We start from the raw sequence: 23,362 nt of genomic DNA on the forward strand, positions 1-23,362 counted from the left end.
TTGTTGTGTCTGTGTACTGGAAGCTTGTGACACTAAAACAAATTCCTTGTATGTGCAAACATACTTGGCAATAAAGCTCTTGCTGTCTTCTGATATGCGTGTGTGTAATATAGCATACAGTAGGCCTACTACAGTATATATAAAAATGCATATTTTTCAATTAAAGAGAACTTATAGAATAAATATGGACTTCTTTGGGTGCTTGACACTTCATTTGTCATTTTGTGTTTTAAGAATGATATTCAAGGTTAAGAATACGCTGAAAGTTACTTAAATGTAAATACGACTTTCCTTATTGATCACGTCTTCCCTCAGGTAAAATGCGCGTTTTCTTGCGTGGCTGGATGTTGAAATCGCGTTGTTTGCATTCGCTCAAACTGATTTGCTGAAGTCGAAACGCGGTCGTTAAAAAAACCCAACTCCGTTAGCGCGAGTCCCGCTCGCTGGGAGCGACCAGCCGGCAGAGGATTCCGCTTGGTCTTAAAGCCTCCCTGGAACAGCTATGTTCACAAATCAAACACTTGTCAAAAAAGAATGATTAATTCTCAATTTAGAGTTTGTTATTCGTATTGTCTAGGTGTTCATAAGGCATATGCCTTAAATACGGGACAAACTGCGTTCCGTATAGCTTTCATACGGAACGCTTCTTTGATGCCTTAAATACGGGACGATTCCGTATTATACGGGACGGTTGGCAACCCTATACCAGGCATAAAAGTGAATTATGTCTGCATGAGATGTCTCTGTGGAATAGAAATGATCAAAAACAGGAAGAAAAGTATTTTACTGGTAAGCCTCCTGCTGGGCCACATTTTGCAGAGATATTTTTTATACTGCAACACATTATATGTAGCCCTGCAGTGTGGGTAGAGACAATGTAATGTTTCCTCTGTATTAAACTAAACATTGTCAGCTGATTTATCGGGAGATATGTATCTAGGGAGTATAATCATTAAAAGTCTGATGTTTCTCAGAATCTCAGCGGAAATCAAAGGTCTGAGATAACGACTAACACCAGGCTGTCTGTCTTAAGCGCTGAACACCAGTAGATTAAGTAATAGCATACTGATGGGAAGTAATGATCTTCTTCATTGTGTAACTATGGTGAAATTCAAAAGATACACGTTTTCTGTTTCATTTTGGTTGCATGACTTTGTCCTGTAAATACCTGTAAAATCTTTTTTCCAACCTGTTTTGCTATGCTTATTGATAATTATTTTTTAAATTATTTTATTATTATTATTATTATTATTATTATTATTTATAAACTCAACTAAGTTTGTTATTGTCATCTGTGTAATCTGTGTAGATCTCATTGTATGACATTTGCATAATCATTACGTGCAATTCAATGTACTTTTGCATTATTTCCTGTGTTCTTTAAAAAGGGGCATTCACACTGACAATGCACTAAATCATTGGAAGTCACCAAATATCTGAGCTGGTGGTTTCTACAGTAGAATTCTACTTGCATCAAGTAGTGGAGAACTATCTTCACACCCATTGGTATTTGCTGCATTGCTGCTCATTTCGCATAAAGTTTAGTTCAGTAGCAAAATCTAGCTCAGTGCCACTGATCACTGTGACTCATACAGCTGCAAAACTCTTATTAAAGGGTGTGAACGTACCTGAAGACAATGTTTTTTGAACAGAATTAAATGCTGAGTTATGTGCATTTTAACAGGCCACATTTAATGTGCATCCTTTCTCCCTTTCTCATCTGTTGTAGGTGATCTACAACTCTTTTGGTGGCATATCCAAAGGGCTGCACTTCAACTACCTGATCGTCGGGCTGGTTCTATTAACAAGAGGACGTGATGAAGAGAAAGCCAAATGTAGGTTTACAGAGGGGCACATGACTATCCACTCCCATATTCTGCCTATTATACTCTTTACATTGATCTCGCACATTATTTCAGTGCTTGTCATTGTAATCAAATGCTCTACATCTTTGTTTTATAAATTCTGTGCATGATGCATTATAGATAATTACTCTGTTTAGTTGCTTTATTCTCAGAATTTAAAATAACACATCTTATTCAGCCTTACAAATGTACGTGTGTATTTTGTTTATTTTGCAAGTCACAAGAGGTGCTCAACTAATTCCATTTCAAACAGCAGTCTAAACAAGCACACCTCTGGCTCAGTATATTCAATTATCCAAATGTTATTTAGCTTTGTTTTGCTCTGTGTTTCTTTAGTGAAACTGGTAGCCGCATGCACACTCCACTTCACTTGATATTCCCCATAGATGTACTGTCTACTCTAGTGTGTCTCACTGTGTCCCTGACAGCTGTGATTGATGTGAGGCTGCGAGACACATTGCCTGCTAGACTCTGATAAGGTATGTGTGTATTAACCAGCATGTCCTCTCTATCCCCAGACATCTTTAGCTTGTTCGCTAGTGATTCGGGGACCTATGTGGTCCGGGAGGATGTGGAGAACATGCTCCGTTCAGTGGATGGGGAGGTCCCGCCCTCACTTAGGAAGTGCTTCACAGAGGTCAGTGCAGGAAAACTAACCTGTGTGATTTACCTCAGTCTCACCAGCCTCATGACTTTCCAGATGAATCATCATGCCATCCAGCCACATAGTGTTCAAAAGACAGGAAATTAATCTGCCTATTTAACCTCCCTATTTCCAATATGTCACAATCTGATATTTCACAAATTAAATTACATAAATGAAACTACTTGGATTGAAACATAGCTACAGTCAGTTATGTGGTCTTTCGGTTTTCAAGTCAATGGAAATGCTAGGTTCGCAAGATGTTTGGAGAAAGTATAGCATTTTGCTGCATGACTGAAGTATTTGCTGCCTCATAAATGGATTAAATGCCTTTTTAATCCAATCTGTCAGACCTGTGACACTTTCTTCATTGATTGCCAAAATCTATATATACAGTACCTTTTGAACCATTTGCCCTATTTAAACTTGTGTTTACAGAGAGAGCTTCCTCTGTGTTATAGCCCTGCTCTAATAATAAGCTTAAAAGGTTGACAGTGCAAATGTTGCAGCCAATAAAGTCACGTAATATGCTTTAACATGCATTCTCTCCCATTTCTCTATTGGCTCTTCTGTAAGTTGCACTCTCATCTCAGCCTTCATTCCTCCTCCTGCAGCATCACTTTCTTGATTTAGGGAAAAGCCACTCAGTGCAGCACTTTTGTTGGCTATCCCTTGGCAGCAGCTCTAAAACTTTTTCTTATCTCTTTACTCAACCCACTCACATAAATATATCTGCATACAATAGAATTTAGTTCATATTAATAATGAGAAAGCTTCCCCTACACTGAACAAGAGGAAGCAACTAGCACTTCTCAATTCTGCACTCTTTTGTCGTGCTCTTTAAGTTGGTCACAAGTTCATTAGAGAATTGTAACCTTGTTGTTTATTTACAGTGTTTCTGTCTCTTTGTGTTCAGGGAGAGAAGGTGAATTACGAGAAGTTTAAGAGCTGGCTTCTGCAGAATAAAGATGCTTTCACGTTCTCCCGCTGGCTGCTGTCAGGTGGCGTGTGCGTCACGTTGACCGACGACAGCGACACACCCACTTTCTATCAAACCCTGGCTGGTGTCACACACTGTAAGTGTCACTATACTCTATGATTAGTATCTGAATGACCTCTCAGTACTCTCTGAATGCTTCCTCTCAATATGCTCTCAAAACTCTGTCTGTATTCTTTGAATACTCTCTCACTCTAGTTCTGGAAGTATTTTTCTCCATTCATTTTAATTCATGGTGATTAAAATTATTTTTTTTATCATTCTAAGCCTTGAACTAAACCAACCATCTCTGAGGTTTGATTTGAAGTAAAAAAAAAAAAGAGAAAGTAATGGAAAAGCTTGAGAAAAAGAGGGTAAGATCATATATCTGTATACTTTTTTTAAGGGACTGAACTACAATTATAATAAAATGACTGTACAATTTAAAATAGTTGATGTACACTACTGTTGAAAAGTTTGGGGTCATTAAAATGTTTTTCAAAGAAGTCTCTTATGATCACCAAGGCTGCATTTATTTGATCAAAAATAAATGTCATTTATGTTGTTAATAAAATGTAATTTATTCATGTGATGGCTGAATTTTCAGCAGCTAACATTAATATAGACACACAGATAAGATTGATAGTGTAAGGAGTAGTGGTGTAACGGTACGAGTATCGGTACCGAACGGTTCATGGGGCAAATTCCAAATGGAAGTGATCATCCTATCCCCTTGGAGTGGGGACTTTGGAGTGAGCAGGGCATGTGCGTGCTATTATGTAGTCGTTTGGAATAGTGGTCGACCGATATATCGCCAATGCCGATATGTTGGCCGATATTTGGCATTTTTTAAATATCGGCATCGGCCGATAAGTTTTCCTGTTTGGCCGATGCGTTCGAGGCAGGACTTTTATTTTGACGGCGCGACTGACTTTCATTTTGATGGCGCTGAGAACGGCAGCGCCTGGGCACACAGTGCTCACATTCTCCCTCTTGTTCGCTGTTGTCGTTAACAGTTCTGTCTAAATACGGATAGAAGTCTGTCTAATAATCAGATAGAACGGTTAAACAAAGGAATTCAAATGTATACAAAAAGTCTTATAACGACTGCTTTTATATTATTAGTAATAGAAAGGCAAACATTATAATACTTTCTTGTTTGCCGTCAGCATTCAGCAAATACGCATTTATATCATTTAAACAAGTCTTTGAATGTCTAATAAACATCCAATTTCAAAAACCTTGCAAACTTAGTCGGATCCAGTTGTGAGATCTTGTGAAGTGTGTATGTGTATCAAGTGTTGGGCGATATGGTCATTTTTCAAATCGTCATATCGCCAGTACGTGAGATCGCCGATAGACGATGTTATCGTGCATGGGTGGGTGGGTTCAAGAGAGAGACTCTCTGTACTTGTCATAGGCTATTTCATAACAATTTGTTGTTTTAAACCGCAAGAGAGAGGGAGCCTATGGAAGCACCAAGAATCTAAATAATATACTTTCAAACATACTGATAAACTAACATGTTAAATACAAAAATATTTAAAACTGCTAGTTCATATATATTCGGATACAACAGTCATACATCGCTAGCACTGCCCGTCCTGTGACAAGTTTGCCGCATCGACGCACGGAAGTTATCAGTCTGGTCTGCAAAATCAGTCAACGGTGAAAATCAAAAGTAGATTTATTTTAAAGACCAACAGTTTAACACTAAATATTGGACATAAACGAACACGTTAAATATAAAGTATTTAAAACAGGTAAGTTAATATATTTGGAGTGAATTTAAATTAAACAGATAGCCTACATCAGTCATACAGCGCTCCGGACCACACGCCCCATGATGAGCCCGACGCACCACCACAGAAATAAGAATGAGATGCGTTCTAACCTATGGTTCTAACATAATTGTGGCATTAAACTCAGTTAGTGAGGGCTTGGTTAAAATAGTGCACATATATAGGCCGTTCAGATTACTTGTTAAAGTGCAACAAAAGAATTGAATGCTGAGTTCAGCTTCACTGGAGACGGGCGATCGACAAACTTTAAACTCGTGATTTTAAATTATGCTGCGCTTTATGCATTTTCCCACTGTCATATTCATGTCATTTTCACTGTGTGCTGTGTGTAAAATAAGTGTTACCTTGGCTTTATTTGAAAAAATATGATTAATGCACACAAACTTTCCAGAATACTGAGTGCCCTGTTGGTTACAGTGTTTACTTCCTTTTTAATTATATTTTTATTAAATATTTATTTATATGTGAAAATACTTTGTAATCTAAAGTATAAGTATGTTTATTTAACACATTTTTAAATCAATTTTCAAATGATTTCAAATTTCTTAAATATTAATGAAAATACATAAAATTATATCGGCTTTATATCGGCCATCGGCCACTCTGCTTTCCAAGATATCGGCATCGGCTGTCAAAAAAACAATATCGGTCGACCACTAGTTTGGAATGCACTTGGCAAAGGGAGCGATGTAATTTCCTGTTTTAGTAAAGAATAACTCTTTTTCGGTGCATCCCTACTTACATCCCTTCCCTTGTTTACAAATCCGAAGTAAGCCCATACATCCGATTTAAAATGCCATTTTTAGCGATTTAAAATGTGATTTTATTTTAACACAAATTAACAACAACAACCACAAAAAAACTCCTGTACACTTCTGTACTCTGGAGAAAACATGGATTATCATATGTCTACATATTTATTTTGAGAGAAGTATTATTTTCCCTATTTTCACTCAAAATGGGATGAATTTGTCATTATTGAGTGCTATAAACACATGTAATGTCTGTTTAATTCATACTGGATGCTGGAGGACTCCACATATACATCACAGAAGTAATAGAACTGATGACGCTCCAGGAAGTCGTTTCCTCATCTCCACGCAAATAATATAAAACACACAGAAATTATTTAAAAGCAAAACCGAAAAAAAGCAATTCACAAATGCGTATTGAACTGTGGATGTCGTACCAAACGGTTCAATATTATATTGAGAATTGTGACATCTCTAGTGTTTACAGAAATCTGTGTTTTAATGAGAAATGACTTAAAGGTTATCATTTACATGTGCGAGAGACATTGCGTGTTGCTGAAGCTGACAGTAATCTGCTCTTTGATAGTCTATGCTGTAGATGTTTAGGCAAGTTGCAAGTCTCATTTTGTCCACTTCCCTCTCCTCCCTGACACACAGGAGGCATCAGCAAATCAGCCAGCCTACCCTCCACGGGGAGAGAGGCATCTCTGTGAGATAATGGCGAGTGACAGGCAACACTTCCCACTCAGTGAGCACACACACAGCATTTGCACACACTCGGCCCTGTTGCAGCTGTCACTGCCACCCAGCTATTAAAACCAGACTGACACAGTGAAGGAAATGGCTGCATTTACTCAGAGACCCCAAGTCCGCACAGTGACCGAATCCTGAGCACTAGCTCTTCTCATAGAAACAATGATTTATTTAGGGGCTGAAGATCGCTCACCCGCTCAGTCACTCAGTGCTTTTGCTGTCATGAAATCATAATGTGGGAAGCCTGTAATGTTTTCAGTTATAGGTGTGCTGCATGGCCCAAGTGACCCACATTCACAAGTTACCATGCTGTGATAGCCATGATTTTGTTTTAGATTGGTATTCATGATAATAATAATTATAATACAGTATTTATTTCTTTTTCTTTATTTATTTTTAATGAGCATTTAGTTTCATTTGCAATTGTCTTTGGACCCTCTGTGGGTAAAGGAAAACCACATTTTAACTGTGGTCATTTAAACTCTTTTATCAAACCAACGGTGAAAAAAAGGGAGTTCTTTTTGATTCCTCCTTTAAGTTTGACCAACATATTAACTCAGTAGTTAAAGGGGTGGTTCAGTGTTTTTTTTCTAGGCTTGATTGTGTTTATGGGGTGCAGTCTAACATGTTAATGCTTCGTTTTAAAAAAAACGCATTATTTTTCACATAATTTGCCTTTATTCCACACCGCTCGGTCCCTTCTCTGAGAAACGCGCTGATCAATTTCCTGCTTTTATGAAGCCCCTCCCTCAGAAATAGGCGATGGGCTCTGATTGGTTAGCTAGCCCAGTGTGTTGTGATTGGCTAAACCGCCTCTAGTGCGCGTAACTTCGCAGATATTGTTTATGCTCAAACAGCAACATTACACACAAACTAACATTAAAAAAGTGAAATCGCAATGAACCACCCCTTTAAGTCATGTTTTTTCCATCTTAAACTTCTGTCAAAAGTTAGATATTTTCTATGTTTTAAAGATCTTGAAAGAGTCATACATGCTTTTGTTTTTATCACGTTTGGACTATTGTAACTCCTTGTATATTGGACTACCCCAATCCTCCATGTCACAGCTTCAAATGGTTCAAAATGCCGAAGCCAGATTTTTAATGGGTTCGTAAACGACAACACAATACTCCGATTTTAATGTCTCTAAACTGATTGCCAGTGCGTTATAGAGTTGAATTAAAACTTTAACAGGCCAACTCTGCACACGATCTGTATGTTTTAATTGTATTTTATTAAAAATAGTTGTCCCTTCTTTATACTTCTTAATATATTATATAATGTCTGTCCCTTGTCAAATCCCTCAGAAGTGCAATCTAACCCAAAACAAGCAACTGAAATACAAACACTTGCTAAATTAAACCGGTCACAGAAACGAAGCTCCAAACAACTAATATACAATAAAACCTCAAACAAGGTTCAGATGTCATTATATTTTAATATTTAACCAGGATCTGTGAACTACACTGAAAAAAAATTGTTAGTAAACTTCACAATTATAAAGAAATGGCAGGTAACACTGAATTAAATGTTAAAATTTAAAGTAGAAAATCAGTATTTTTTGGTAATGCACTCAAATCTATTTCTTTTTGATCATTTTTTAGAATGTACATAAGGAACAATACGATTTGTACATTTTCAAAGATAAATAAATGCTTTAAACTATGCTCATTGTTAGGATAAAATCATCTGCTAAAGTAGTACATGTCAATTAAAGACTCACAAACTCTCACTGTTATTTTCACTGTAAAATGGACAATTTAAAAAATACAATTTTTAAAAAAATTCATAAAGAGGCCAAAGCATTTTTGTAATGATATAATATATGAAATCCTACGGGAGTCTTTAATAACATATCAAAAAGCTGTGAAAGCTGCCAAGTCTAACTATTTTTCTGCGATAATTTCCAAACACCAATAGTCCTAGGACTTTGTTTAATATCTTGAATTCTGTTTTTAATCCAACAGGCAATATCTGTCTTGCAGAGTCTTCAACTTTGTGTGAAGATTTTTTGGTCAAATTTTCTTAGAGTCTTGGTAAAAAGTTAGATCTTTTCTATCTTTTAAAGATCTTGAAAGAGTCATACATGCTTTTGTTTTTATCACGTTTGGACTATTGTAACTCCTTGTATATTGGACTACCCCAATCCTCCATATCATGGCTTCAAATGGTTCAAAATGCTGCAGCCAGATTTTTAACAGGGGTTCGTAAATGAGAACACATTACTCCGATTCTAATGTCTCTAAACTGGTTGCCAGTGCGTTATAGAGTTGAATTAAATTTTTTTTTACATTTTTAAGCCGCTCCTGTGATTAGTAGTCAATCTCCAGCATGTGCTTTCAGATAGAGCGGCATTTACTACACAGAGCCGTAGTTCACTGACAAGCTACACTAAATCGCGTTCATAATCAGCAATGAATTGCCTGCGATTTTGAACACGATTTTGCGTAGCTTGTCAGTGAACTACGGCTCTGTGTAGTAAATGCCGCTCCATCTGAAAGCACATGCTGGAGATTTACTACTAATCACAGGAGCGCCTTTACTGGCGAGACGTGCATGAAAATCGCATTCGATTTTTTGCACAGCCCTATTTTAAATGGTCTGGCACCTTCTTATTTGTCAGATCTTGTAAATGTGAATAGGTTTGCCAGATGTTTGCGATCCTCAGACAGTATTACTCTGTCATATCCAAGATCAAGATTGAAGTTGAAAGGTGACTGTGCGTTTGCGGTGGCCGGTCCTAGGTTATGGAACAGTCTTCCCTTATCTGTGAGATCCGCATCTTCTGTATATGATTTTAAATCTAAGCTACAGTCTCATCTTTTTATTCTTGCATTTAATTCATTATAATTCTTGGTCTCATTTTAACTTGTGTTTTAGTGTATTATATTTATTATTATTCGTTTTATTTTACCTTTCCTCTTTTGCACAGCACAGTAGTCAACTCTTGTTGTGTTTATTTGTGCTTTATAAGTAAATAAATGAAATGAAATGAATTTAACTGAAATTAATTTAAAAAATGGTTTGAAAAAATACGTTCTAAAATAAATCTAGCAACAATATATTAGCAATAATAATGTTGTTCATATCTTATTTTTTACTATATCTATTTATCTATCTATCGTTCTATCTATCTGTCATTCTAGCTATCTATTGTTCTAGCAATTTTTCTATCTAGCTTTCTGTCTAGCTATCTATTGTTCTGGTTATCGTTCTATTTAACATTTCCATTTTTAGCCATATTCAAGACTCCCCAAATATTATTTTTGCATTCAATTGAAATGGTACTAGGGTAGCTTTGTTTGTCTGTGCAAAAACCTGATTAACTGTCTACCTAGACAGCAGACTTGTTTGCATTGTAAATTTATCTTTTTTTTCTCTCTTTTTTTTCTCCTTTTTTTTTTCCAAGGATGTTTGGATATTTTTAGTGGAAATGAGTAAAATTGATTTGATGTTCAGATCTGATAATGCTATGCAGGTAGGCAGCTCAGTAGGCTTGAATCACAACCATTAATACTGGGCAGGAACAAACCAATATCGACAAGCCTGTTCTGTTTGTGATTTAAAACAGTTGCCTGTAGGTTGCTTCAAACAGCATACACAGCAGTTGTTTGCCTTTATCATTAATCAATTGACTGTATACACAGTCATTATTGGAAGGTCAATTTATGCGGACCATGATCGATTCTTTCTATAGCATATTTCTCCATTACAGAATGAATGTGCAAGGCTGAGCTTTATTCTTTTCACTGTGTCACCAAGGCAAAATAACTTGTATCCTTAGGTACAAGTTAGAAAGTCAAAAAACACAAAAGCAAAAGATTATGCAAATAGCTCATTAAAATTAGAATTAGAAGTTTGCTTTGTCAATAAAGGACAGTTTTGGCTCTCCATCTCTAGCCAATCAGAGAAGCTACCTGGGCAACCCATGGTAATCTGTGGCCCACTCCAGATTATCCTCTTAGCTCAGTGAGAGGGCTGTGTGTGTGCTGTTTGTGTGGAGTAGTCATGATCTGTGTGATCTGTGTGAGTGCGTGTGGGTTTATGGGTTCATGCGCCTTCCAGAATATGCCCCACACCAGTCCAAGTGCGAACAGGCAAGAGGCCTATTAGAAAGAAGAAAGTGAAGGCTGGGTGACCGTAATCTGTGAGAAAGAAAAGGAGTTAGATTGCATATGGAGATGGAGACTAACTGTATTTTGCCAACATAACGTTTGCTATGGTACACGCCATATCTAACAGCCAGAGCTGTGGCATGTGCAGTGGAATATGGTATGGTTCTTCTGTTGCCACTCTGATAGAGTCGCTCCTTTAGGTGAGTACTGGCATTGGGAGGGGTGTAGTTTACAAATAATATGTATATGAAGCTATATGCTAGCTATATATAAATATAATAGCTTTATGGTAAACATAAACCTTCATGGTTTGATTTTTAGATTTTTCATGGTTTTGAATTAAGTCTTTTGTGCTCACCTAGGCTGTATTCATTTGATCAAAAATACAGTAAAACAGTAATATTGTAAAACTGTTTAAAATATCTGTTTTCTATTTTATAATATAAAAAAAAAAAATGTATTTATTCCTGTGATGACAGCTGAATTTTCATCAAGCATTAATTCCAGTCTTCAGTGTCACATGATCCTTCAGAAATCATTGTGATGATGAGAAATCATATGCTGATTTGGTGCACAAGTAATATTTCTTATTTTTACCAATGTTGAAAACAGTTGTGCTGCTTAATATATTTGTGGAAACTGTGAATAATTTTTATTTTTAAATATTTTCAGGATTCTTTGATAAATAGAAATTTCAAAAGAACTGCATTTATTTAAAAATAGAAATTCTAAACATTACACACTTATATATTTACTTATTAAATGTTTAATCAAAGTTTAGGCACAGTTCAATGACAAATTCATTTTTAAAAGTATAAATATTCTGTATAGTGTTTTAATATGTGGGCATAACTGGTGGTCTATCGTTGCTGTTATTATCTGTTTTTTCCCTTCAGTATAGAGTGAAATGTCATATTCCCACTTTTCAAATATTTGATGTTGAAAAGGCATCAAAAATGGTATCTGTTCCCAAGAGAGATGGCAAATGTTTGTGATATTAAATACAAAAGTGTACCCTCAGTCCAGACCTGTCATTTCTGCTCTGACATGGTCTGTATGCACTCTGTTCCTTGTTACAGGACAGCAAGAAAAGTAATGGGAAAATAGCACAAGTAATGGGGGAAATGGGTTTTGACAACTTTTGAGGCCTGACAGCGTCACGCTAGCCAGAGAAACAATGCATGTCCTCCTGCCATAATGTGTTACAGGACAAGAGGATATCATAGGCCACGGCTAGCTTGAAATGCACTGCACATGGTGCCTCATATTAAGATGTACCGATGCAATCAAGGCTGTAAACGTTCAGGATAAACAAGGCTCTTTGCTTATCCGTATGGCACATAATAAGTGTTTTAGATTAGTATTCGCTGTCCAATACACAAACAGTGAATAACACTCAAGCAATTATTCAGTTCCCAACGGCTATTCTAAACTAATTATTGTTCTTTAGTAATAATAATAATGTTGCTCTGAATAATGATAATTCTTCACTGCATTAATTACGTGGTGTACTGTAATGACTCTTCATTCCAGAAGGAGATTTGTTGTTAAATGTTGTTTGGCTGTATGTTAAATGCATCTCGGATGGGAAGGTTGTTTTAGGACTAGAGTTTCCTTTGTGTCAAGATAGCTTTAGTTTCCACTCCTAACCACTTCTGAAATAACACTGAATCATTGATCGTGATTCATGGTGAGTGGGTTCGTACCCCTATAGATCCCCAGACCGCTTTCTGTGTTTCTGTTAACTATAGTCTTTCAGTCTTCGGCCCTCTGACAGTAAACCTGCTCTCCCAGAGCACTATGGGAAATAATTGACCCAATCCAATCATACTCCCAATTGTCCATCAAACCACAGAGGTTTGACTGTGCTGCAAGAGTCTGAGATAACGGAGGAGTTTCAGGGAAATACAGAGGCTTTCCATTAAGATGCCTTTTATTCCTGTCCCGTGAAACCCTTAGGACATTCTTTTTTTTTCTATGGATCAGTTTGCTTATTTATTTATTTATTGAGTGCATTCACTGAGATGTATTTTGTTTTGAATAATAGAGAGGGGAGGAGGCTAAACAAAAGATCAGATTTGTATTCCTGTGTTTTGACACTTGCCTTATGTGTGATGGTCAGTGTTGGAGGGGCAAGAGCAATCCTATTAGCCTAAGCTAGAGATTATGGTCAAGCAAGAAGAGTTGACCTAGGTCATCTTAATCCCAACAAACTAAAAGACTGGACTATATATGGCGTTATGAAGGGGGTAACTTGTGTCATGCTTTCACTTAATAGTTCTTATGTAATCACTCATCATAAATGTTAATCATCTAATGAAAATCCATGTCACTCACCGCAGCCCACTTACAGTCAGTCTGCTACCGCTGTGGTTTCTAATTTATTATGAAAATGATTCCTGTGTCTATTTTAAGAATATTTCATCCAAACAATGAAAATTCAGTCAGGTAGAAACGAAAAGCAGTAAATAATAACACGGGTCTTGCCATATAACAAACTCATAAATCACTCAACCCCTAAAACTGGAGTCTATATGACTTGTGTGACACTATATTCCAAGTCTTTTGAAACTATATGATAGCTTTGTATGAGGAAATTGTCAGTTGTGGCAGTGTTATTACAGAATATTTTATATAATATTACAGTACTCACATTTTAAAATTGCTTTTATTTTTATATTTTCATTTTAATTTAATTTTGAGTTTTTATGTGCTTTTGTCATATTGTTTTTAGTTTTTAATATTTTTTTTAATATTTCTATTTAGCTTTATTTTTTATTACAATTTTAGTTTAAGCAATAATTCATGCTCAAGCTACAGCTTATTTTATTTGTTAGTTGCAAGGCAAAATTCAGCATTCTCTAATATTTGACATTTTCATCAGATATTTATACTTAATTAAAAAAAAAATGTTTTCAGGTATAGTAAATATGAGGGTGAACAACATAAGGGTGAATAAATAATGACTTTGGGACTGATTGGGACTGATATTCAATTACAGAAGGAGCACATGCTCCACTGATGCTTGACACTGCACACTAAAAGAAATTATTTAAAAAATAAATCAGATTTTTTTGTGTTTCCATTCTTGCAGTAGAAGAATCAGACATTATAGACTTGGAAAAGCGTTACTGGCTGCTGAAAGCCCAATCAAGGACAGGCCGGTTTGATTTGGAAACCTTTGTCCCTCTGGTCTCGCCCCCTATTCACGCATCGCTTAGTGAAGGTAAGACAAAATTCATTACAGCAATTTTAAAAGGTTCTCCAGTGGACTGAGACACACAAACACTCTCACATTGATAAGCTACCACTAAATATTGTAGAAACTTCATTTGCTGTAAAGTTGCTTTGCAATGATTTGTATCGTGAAAAGCGCTGTACAAATAAACTTGACTTGACTTGACTTGACATACATCCACCTGCGACTCACATGCTTTGAAAGCATCTGCAGTACCCAGGAAAGTCACGGTTCATCTTATTTTGGTAGATGTGGGTCTCTGCTTTTGAAATTTATTGGATCATTTGTGATAAAAGATCTCCAGAGAATCCAATTACTCTTTCTGGCTAATCTAAACACTGACAATTTCTCCCATTTTCCAGGCTTGTTTTATGCCTTTGATGAGAATCGGGACAATCATATTGACTTTAAGGAGATATCTTGCGGGCTCTCAGCGTGCTGTCGGGGCCCAGTAGCGGAGAGGCAAAAGTGTAAGCGTTTTATTTTCTATCATCCTCTTTTAGTTATTCATCTTATTCCATGGCAGATGCAGGATTTTTGTGGGTGTTTCTTCAAACATTTGAAAACATTTTTAGAATAAAATCATTTGGCTTGTTGAGGCTTATTTCATAGCTAGCACATTATGTTTTCTAAATTCACCCAGTTAATTTTCCAATATTTTTTGCACAAATTATAAAGATTTTCTTTGAAGAATATGTTAAAGTTCCCCATCTTACAGGGCTCGAGACTCCGAATAAAACGGTTGCATTTGCGACAAAAAATATTAATTAGCGAGTGATATTTTTACTGAAATCGCCATTGGCGACTATACAAATGTACTTATATGAATTAAAAATGTGCATGTAATGCCTTTTTTGCTGCTTGTTTTGCGATGACATGTTTTGTTATGTTGACGTAATAAACTGAGACAATGCACATCAAAGTTTTAGTGTGGAGAAAAAAAAAAAGACTTTCAAACAGTCTTCATCTCAGCCAAACACCAGCGTTGATGGCACTCTTGCTAAAAGCAGCTCCAGTTGTGCAGCATGAGAGAGCTCAAAAATGACGGAGATGTGCGAAATAAGAGTGCAGAAAAAGAGTGTCTATTTCGTGCACAACTTGAACAAACTTCAACAGGTAAAGCTGTCAGCTGTGTGGACATTAACAATATCGTTAACAATTCTCGTTTATAATCGATACTAATATGGCTTCGTTATCAAGATGTTTAGTCTATATGCTGTGTTCTGTTAATGCGTGAACTTCATATTATTTGTAGCACACTTGCTGTCCAATAATCTCAATAAGCTTTGTGCTCGGTTACACTTCAATAAACAAAGTATCAGCTTTAAAGTTCTGCCAAACTCATAACGAAATTCAAACAAAAAAAAATACAGCTTTGGCGCTCTTAAATGCGGCATGAGCAATCGCTTTAGCGTCTCAGTTCAAGCGGCACGCAAACCCATCAAATCTTTTCCTTTACTACTATAGTATGATATACACATGAATGGACATCAAAAGGTATATTATAAGATACAGTACAACTTACTGAAATGTCTCATGTAATCGCTCATTCAGTGTTTCAAGTTGTGGAAAACGTTTAAAGCTTGTAAACAATGCCATGTATGTATGCATTTACCTCTGAATAACCATTCGGTGTCCATAAGCTCATTAGTCCACTAGAAAAAAATAACTATAAAGAGGAGCATTTTGTTAAATTTATGCACTATATTGCATATTCATAGTTTTACTTAACTTGTTGTCTATGTGATAAGAAAGAATGTAAGGAGCTGATTCAATACCTCCTATATAATTGCATGATACTAATGAAGAAAAACAGACTGGATGTGCGCAAGACATATGACAATATTTATAGGATGCATTGAGGAGGAGCCCAAACGACACTCAGTGACCAAGTGATTCTGACATAATTATGGTCTGTGATATTGGCACAGATTCTGTGTAATAAACAATTCTTTGTGGCTGTATATAGTTCTCAAGTTGGAAAAGACGTTTAGTTCCCAATGTAAGCAATTTAAGGTGTTTAAAAATAAATAAATAAATAAAAACACGTTTATTCTGTGGCACTTAAAAAACAATTTGACACCTATTTTTGTTTCCTATAGGAGACAATGGCTCCTTAAGTGATTTTTTTTGTCTAGATCCCTGTTTTATTTTCCTCCTCCTTGTCTATTGCAGTTTGTTTTAAAGTGTTTGATGTAGATCGGGATGGAGTTCTGTCCAGGGATGAGATCCACGAGATGGTGGTGGCGTTGCTGGAGGTGTGGAAGGATAACCGTACAGACACCCTCCCTGTAAGTGCAGAGCAGCTGATTGTCTAATCGAACTAACCTGTTTACATCCACAGAAACAGCAATAATAACATGAGACAGCTGAACTAATTACTTACATAGTATTAATATTCATTATTTTGTTATGCACTAATGTGGAATTATACATTTAAATTAAACTCAAATTAATTCATTATTGATTTGTGCATCCTGAGCTGTCATTGTGTTTCTTACATTTAGTGGAGTCGTTTCATGTCAGTTCTAGATTTCATGATGATACTTCATGATTTATGCTTGAAAACTGACATTAGCTGGAAAAATGACTCTTTGTTATTGTCTTCTTGCATTGTTGACAAACTCTTTTCCTGTTTGACACTGTACAGCTCTTTGACAATCAGTATTGTATAAAGCGCTATACAAATAAAGGTGACTTGACTTGACTTCTGTATGTTTCAGGAGTTTGATTCCAGCGTTTCAGACATTGTAGAGGACATACTGAAAATGCATGACACAACAAAAGTAATTACTCTTTCGTTTTCATGTTGCATATAGCATATCATGATTTAAAAAAATTCATTAGTTAATACCAATTCCAATAAAATTTTGCATTTCGAAACTACAGCAAAATTAATTACATTTAAATATTAAATTACATTTTAGTAGAAATATAATGTAAAATATAATCTTTAATTTATATTTAATATAAATATAATATAAATATTACGAAATAAAATTGTAACATTGGCATGTAAATTAAATAGTATTTCTCAATTAAAAAACGTTTTACTCAAGTTTTTGTTTTTTCTTAAATCCAGTGTTTGTTAAGGACATTATTATGAGTGTATGTCATTTGTGGCCTAACATTTATCTTGTGGTTTACTCACAGCAAGGACACTTAACCCTGGAGGACTATCAGATATGGAGTGTGAAAAGTGCCCTCGCCAATGAGTTCCTCAACTTGCTGTTTCAGGTATGATCCTGTTTACAGTGTTTTTGGACAAAGTAACAAAAAATAAAAGGTGTCTAAATCCTTCTATAATCTGTACACATGAGTGAATCCAATAAAGTATATACGTCGTTGTCTTGGGTCTGGCCTGAAATTGCTTGTTAATCTGTTCGTCATCAGGTGTGTCATATCGTCCTGGGCCTGCGTCCTGCTACCCCTGAAGAGGAAGGCCAGATCATTAGGTGAGATCAGGACACAGCATTTCTTTACTCACCCTATCACTGTCTGTAACTCGGCTTTGTTTCAAAAGCGTCCATACAGAGCACTTTCTCTGTGTTTTGAAACAAGCCTTATGAGGGCTGTATTGTATTTCACTCTCCCATAAGCCTTGTGATTAGGCTTTGTCTGTATATAAGGATCCATCGTACCTCCACTGCCTCTGACAGTGTTTTAGTCCGGACAGAGATTGAGAACACAATTTCATTTTCAATTAGATTTTCCAGCGGGACTGACGCTGCTCAAAAAGATACTATAAATACTGTACCACATTAGTGTGTCTGTTTTATTGCTTTGGCAAAACTGCCCAAGTTTAGCATTGATGTCTCTTGACAGAAGGAGTGTTTTGTTGGGTTATTTTGGTGCTTGTGTATAAATATGATAGTTCTTTGACTGACTGTTTGTTATCCACGCTGATTTTGTGTGATGGCACAGGGGTTGGCTGGAGAGGGAGAGCAGACACGGGCTACAGCCTGGTCAGAACTGGTTCCTGATCTCCATGCAGTGGTGGCAGCAATGGAAAGACTATGTCAGATATGTGAGTCTGCAATATGTCTATTCAGCCTCTACATAACAATTAAAAGGGATCATATGATTAATCACCTTTTTCCTTTTCATTTGTTTTGAAATAAGATAATTTTAAACAAACTGAGTACAGCTAACTAAATTGTAACCATTTTAGACCTTGTAATTATAAGTGGACAACGGAAAAACTAAACTGACTGTAAAAAATGTATTCTGACCACTTTATAGTACATGTATCAGCTGGCCAAAAAGTAGCGTGATTGTTTTAGTTTTGCATTGCCCAGTTTCTATTGATAATACTGTCATTATGGTGGATTCTTGAATTTTTGATATTCAACCCATTGTGTTAAACAGGATAATAAGTCGATTGTCATGGAGCAGCCATCAGTGCAGGGCAGTGGGATGAGAAGTTCTCAGTCCACAGCACCTATAGAGCCTGTCCTGAACAGAAATGGAATAGTGGTCCGTTCCCCCAGTTCCCCAGAGGAAAAATTCCCTGATAACATCTCCAGCTCATCAGAGGCGTCAGAGAGCACTGGTAATAGTAAGTACACGCTCAGTTAAGAGTACAATTTAAGACTCAGTAGCCACGTTCACATGGACACTTTTTGTTTCAATCGGAATTAAATCATTCTGACTGATGAATCCGAACGTAGTGTTGACATGAACGCTAAATAAAGTGATCAGGTTGATGTGCGTGTTTATATTTCACAAGCTTCAAATCGGATTTAATCTTTTGACATGCTCACACTGCGCGAGTATAGAGTTTCTATACTACTAACCATACTCCTTTTTTGTTTAAAAAAAAAAAAAACTTTATCAAGTGTTTATATGTCCTATCGAAAGGATTAGAAAAGGTTTATCCCACCCCTCTCAACCTGATTGAAATTTCAATTGGTTTGGGCAATTTTATTCTGATTGAAGTGTTTACATGGAGCATTTTCATTCAGATTGGACTTTTAAACCGATTGTAATCAGAATACAATGCTCCATGTAAACGCACCTTATGTCAGAGCCTAGCAGTTGTTACATACTAACTTTCTTGGGCACCAAATTAGCATATTATAATGATTTCTGATGAATCATGTGACACTGGAGTCATGGCTGCTGAAAATTCAACTTTGCCATTACAGGAATAAATTACACTTTAAAATACATTACAATGTAAAACAGTTATTTAACATTCTTGTAATATTTCAATTTTTACTACATTTGGTCAAATAAATATAGCCTTAGCATTAGAGACTTCTTTCAAAACAAAGAATAGTGGCCTAATGGGTAGTGCTCTGTTCCAGTTAAATGCCATATAGCAGAGGTGGGTAAACTACGGCCCGCCAGGCACTTTCATCCGGCCCATGAGGCTGTTGGTCCAAAATGATTAATTTGATGCAATATCAGCAAAATATCAGCTGAAGCGGGCCCCCGGTGATGCCGCATTTTATAATGAGTTGACGGTTCCTTTAAAATTATGCTTTATTGCTTTGCTTTGAATGCACATATGGGCATTGTATGTCTTGCGCGAGAAGGGTCAGTCAAACACTCCCAAATATGAAAGAAAAGATAAAAATTGTGTGTGAATTAGAGTACTGCATGTTCGTCTCTCAACATTTTCAGCAGCATCTCTACCAACAGTGAATCTGCAAGTTTAAATTCTTCAAAAACTGCGACATTACTACATAGCTACTGAGAAATGTCATGTAGCTTTTCAGTTGCAAAACTATTTTACTGATCAAGGTGCCGGTCAGTGCTGACAAGTTTTTGTGCGTGTGTTTGTTCCACGTGTGCTCGCGAAGATGCAGCCATATGCATATTTATTATGTCTATGCTTCTGACTGTGTGTCTGTACTGTATGCGTTTGTAGAAGAGAGCGGGAGAAAGAAAGAAAAATGTGCGTGAGAGAGAACGGGAGAAAGACAGTGTGCTTTTTTAAGTAATTTCGTGGGGAAAACATGGAAATAATTTGATGTTTTATCATATTGCAAAGATAACGCTTTCTTGTATTTTCCACACACGTTTTTATGGAAATGGATATAGTACTGTATTTTCCTGATTATAAATCACGTTTTTTATCATCTGAAACGTGCTGAGCTTATATTCCAAGGTGACTTATATAAAGCAATCAAGGTCAAGCACAAAGAGCGCACATTTGGATTGGTGACGAATGAGAGAGGCAAGTGAGTTTGTATAGCGCATTTCCCACATGCCGCTAGTTTCAGGTTCACTTTAAATATAACTTGTTTAGGCTGGGCGTTTATAATAAATGTTTACAGTGAATGCCACTATAATTTCTGTATGTTTTATACTTATATTTGTATTCCTTTTTCTGTTCTTAATACTGCTAAATTAAAGGGATTCGTTGTGGAGTGAGGGGAATATAAATACATGTTTATAATGGTTGTAAATGTTTCTTTTATTTTACATTATTTCTGATTGAAATGATAAAATGTGTCTTATACATCAATTGACGTATACACCAATGCAACTTATCTTTGTGTCATAAAGTGCTTATAAAAAATAAGGTAGAGGTGGTACAAGAATAGAACTGCCATGTATGTACAAGTACGCATACAGTACAGTATAAATGAGTGTCAATTTAGAATAAAAATGTCAAAGCTTCATTTGTACTTATACTATGCGGCCCCTCACTTATATAAAAAAAAACTCGATGTGGCCCTCGATTCAAAAAGTTTGCCCTCCCCTGCCATAAAGGCTTAGATACAGTGTTTAGCCTCAATTACGTAACGTGTTTTTACTTCCTCAGGCCTAACCCCACACGCCAGTTCCTCTCCCACGGATGTCTGCTTTGCCCGGCAGCACAACATCTCTGACAACAACAACCAGTGTTTCTCCAGCACCAATGGACATTTACCTAACAGCATGGCCATGCAGAGACCTGGTGCCATAGACAACCAGCCTCTGGTGACCACCGAGCCCATGAAGGTGAGTGGACCATGTGCTCAGAACACCCACTGAAACCAGGAAGCCTCTGATCCTCTTGTCCATCAAAATGACTGCTAAAGTGCATTCAATAGAGCTGCAGGGAAAATGACACCTTCAAGCTGTTTTTCTTCTAATCTATCTAATTATAGCTTTAGAGAGCTCAAAACTACACTAAAGTGCCGTTTTTGAAATTGAAATCACCTAGAACAAATTAATCCTGTTATGAATGGCCTGTAACATTTGTGTTCTAGAAAATGAATGCTTTTATGTGAAGCTAAAAGCATTTTTAAATAAAACTACTTGCTTCAGTAATGCCTTGTCACAAACACATTTGCAGTCTCGTATTAATGTAACGTCCCATATAATCAGGCTTTCTTTACTCAACTTAATGTATAGCAGTATTAAAGTCAAAATGGGACCTTTTTGGTCCTGTCTACCTCTTCATCCATCCTCCCACTCACAGAGTCATCAGAGAAGAGCAAGGTGAAGGACTCTTACACCGCCTGTGATTTATTCACTGGAGGTCGCCTAGTCGCTACATGTTGCCATTGCAAATTGCTGTCAATATGAACTCCCTTTGAGTGTGTGACTCTGTTTTGTCCAGGCGCCCACACTGACTATGGAGGGAGGCCGGTTGAAGAAATCCCAACAGCTGGTGTCTGGCCGGGACTTTGAGACGGTGCCAGAGCCGGTATGGAGGGCGCTTTACCACTGGTATGGGGCCAACCTCAGCCTGCCCCGACCGGTACGTATGCCATCTCCCATCAGAGGTGCCACCATGGGCATTTAATTTATGCTTCAATGAATGTCATTTGCTCTGGCTTTTTTGCTTTGACACACTATATTTATGATGACGTGTCATGAGGTGTCACATGAACAGTGTCAGATATTACTAAGCCTGTTTCCTGATCATAGATTTTGCTTTTCTGTTTTGACTTAACCCTCTATTGGACAGTGTTGCCTCTCATTATCAGACTCATTTTCTTCACTTTGCTAGCACGATTCATATCAGATGGCCTTAAAATGGTTAATAATGACGGGATGTCTTCAAATAAACAGTAAAAAGGTTACATTCTGGAGGTGATTTAAAAACTTTTGCTGAAATGGCGCATCATATGAAGGATGAACTGAGAAATCATTTTTAATTATTGATTCTTCCCCCATAAAAAAATATGGTTCATATTTCTTAGTGAGTAAACTTCACTATAAAACATTGGGAGAATTACAATTTATTTGTATAATTTGAATTACAATTTGTATAATATGAAAAATAGCTGTAAGTTTTTTTTGTTTAGTTTTTTTCTTTTTTTAAATATTTTTTAAATATTGTGAATAAAAATGATTTAAAATTAATTAAAAATAAATTAATTTAGAGTCATTGAAAATATTATTTCAGGGCTCCAGACTGCGACCAAATGGTCACATTTTGCGACCATTTTTTCTGCCGGTGCGAGTAATTTTTGTGAGCGGTCGCACTGGAGCGACCACCGCGTTGTCCAACTCATAAGCGCTGCCATTTCTGTTGCATTTGATAAACATCAAATGGAAAGCGAAACTAAACCGCGCTACGTTTCAACTGCGCAGCGCGGACCGTTTATCAGCTCGGACCGCAACGCAAACAAACTTGTCCGAGCTCAGAACAGCTTTACTCAGGAGCCAAAGTTGATTTCGCGACACTGTTACTGCACAGATGCAACAGTGCTGCGAGATCCAGTGAGAAGCATTCAAATTCTGCACAGAATTCTCTGTTCTATTGCCGCGACTCCTGAAAAACGTTTTCACTCCGCTGTACTTCCTCAACAGACAACGAAACAGCCACTTTTTGGTTGTTAAAAAAAGGTGCGCTTGTTCAAAACAGTTGCGTTCGATCCTTCGCTGGCTGTGCTGATGGTGTTGTGGTAGAAATAGTCGAATGCATTACATCATTCATTGCAGGGTTTGTACAACCTTTTAAAAGAGAGAATTTGAAGCACTTTTCAATGACTTTCAAGCATTTCACACAACTATTTACAGCACATTAAAGCTCTAAAATGATCCAGTTTGAATGTTATTTTTAATGGGATGACCAAAATATATTTTGTTGTAAACAAAGACTTGTGTAAAAATTTTTAAATACATCAAATCACAATTATAACCAGTAGACGGCAGCAGAGGAGCACTTATTGACTTATTAGTCATTCATTTCTATTTTTTCTCTATATTTTGAAATTATAAAATCACTATTATAAAATATCAAATCATCAAGAAATCAGATTTTGTCAGAA

General features: G+C 36.6%; 1 protein-coding gene across 4 annotated transcripts in view; it reads left to right on the forward strand.

Moving 5' to 3' along the window:
• Positions 1–23,362, forward strand: part of LOC107690434 (ubiquitin carboxyl-terminal hydrolase 32-like) — a 55,824-nt gene that overhangs the window by 15,926 nt on the left and 16,536 nt on the right. For 2 of the 4 annotated variants that reach the window (XM_016488771.1, XM_016488772.1), the window contains exons 2-14: positions 1,730–1,835; positions 2,384–2,502; positions 3,425–3,584; positions 14,001–14,132; positions 14,507–14,614; positions 16,320–16,435; positions 16,868–16,930; positions 17,298–17,381; positions 17,538–17,599; positions 18,069–18,171; positions 18,513–18,702; positions 20,920–21,098; positions 21,703–21,843. In XM_016488771.1, the coding sequence (XP_016344257.1) occupies positions 1,730–1,835; positions 2,384–2,502; positions 3,425–3,584; positions 14,001–14,132; positions 14,507–14,614; positions 16,320–16,435; positions 16,868–16,930; positions 17,298–17,381; positions 17,538–17,599; positions 18,069–18,171; positions 18,513–18,702; positions 20,920–21,098; positions 21,703–21,843 (1,563 nt within the window). Of the gene's footprint in view, positions 1–1,729; positions 1,836–2,383; positions 2,503–3,424; positions 3,585–14,000; positions 14,133–14,506; positions 14,615–15,070; positions 15,261–16,319; positions 16,436–16,867; positions 16,931–17,297; positions 17,382–17,537; positions 17,600–18,068; positions 18,172–18,512; positions 18,703–20,919; positions 21,099–21,702; positions 21,844–23,362 lie in introns of those variants that run through there. The other 2 variants (XM_016488773.1, XM_016488774.1) reach the window with 2 other exon arrangements.

This window comes from Sinocyclocheilus anshuiensis, unplaced genomic scaffold, assembly GCF_001515605.1.
Source record: "Sinocyclocheilus anshuiensis isolate Anshui unplaced genomic scaffold, SAMN03320099.WGS_v1.1 scaffold1455, whole genome shotgun sequence".
NCBI lineage: Eukaryota > Metazoa > Chordata > Actinopteri > Cypriniformes > Cyprinidae > Sinocyclocheilus > Sinocyclocheilus anshuiensis.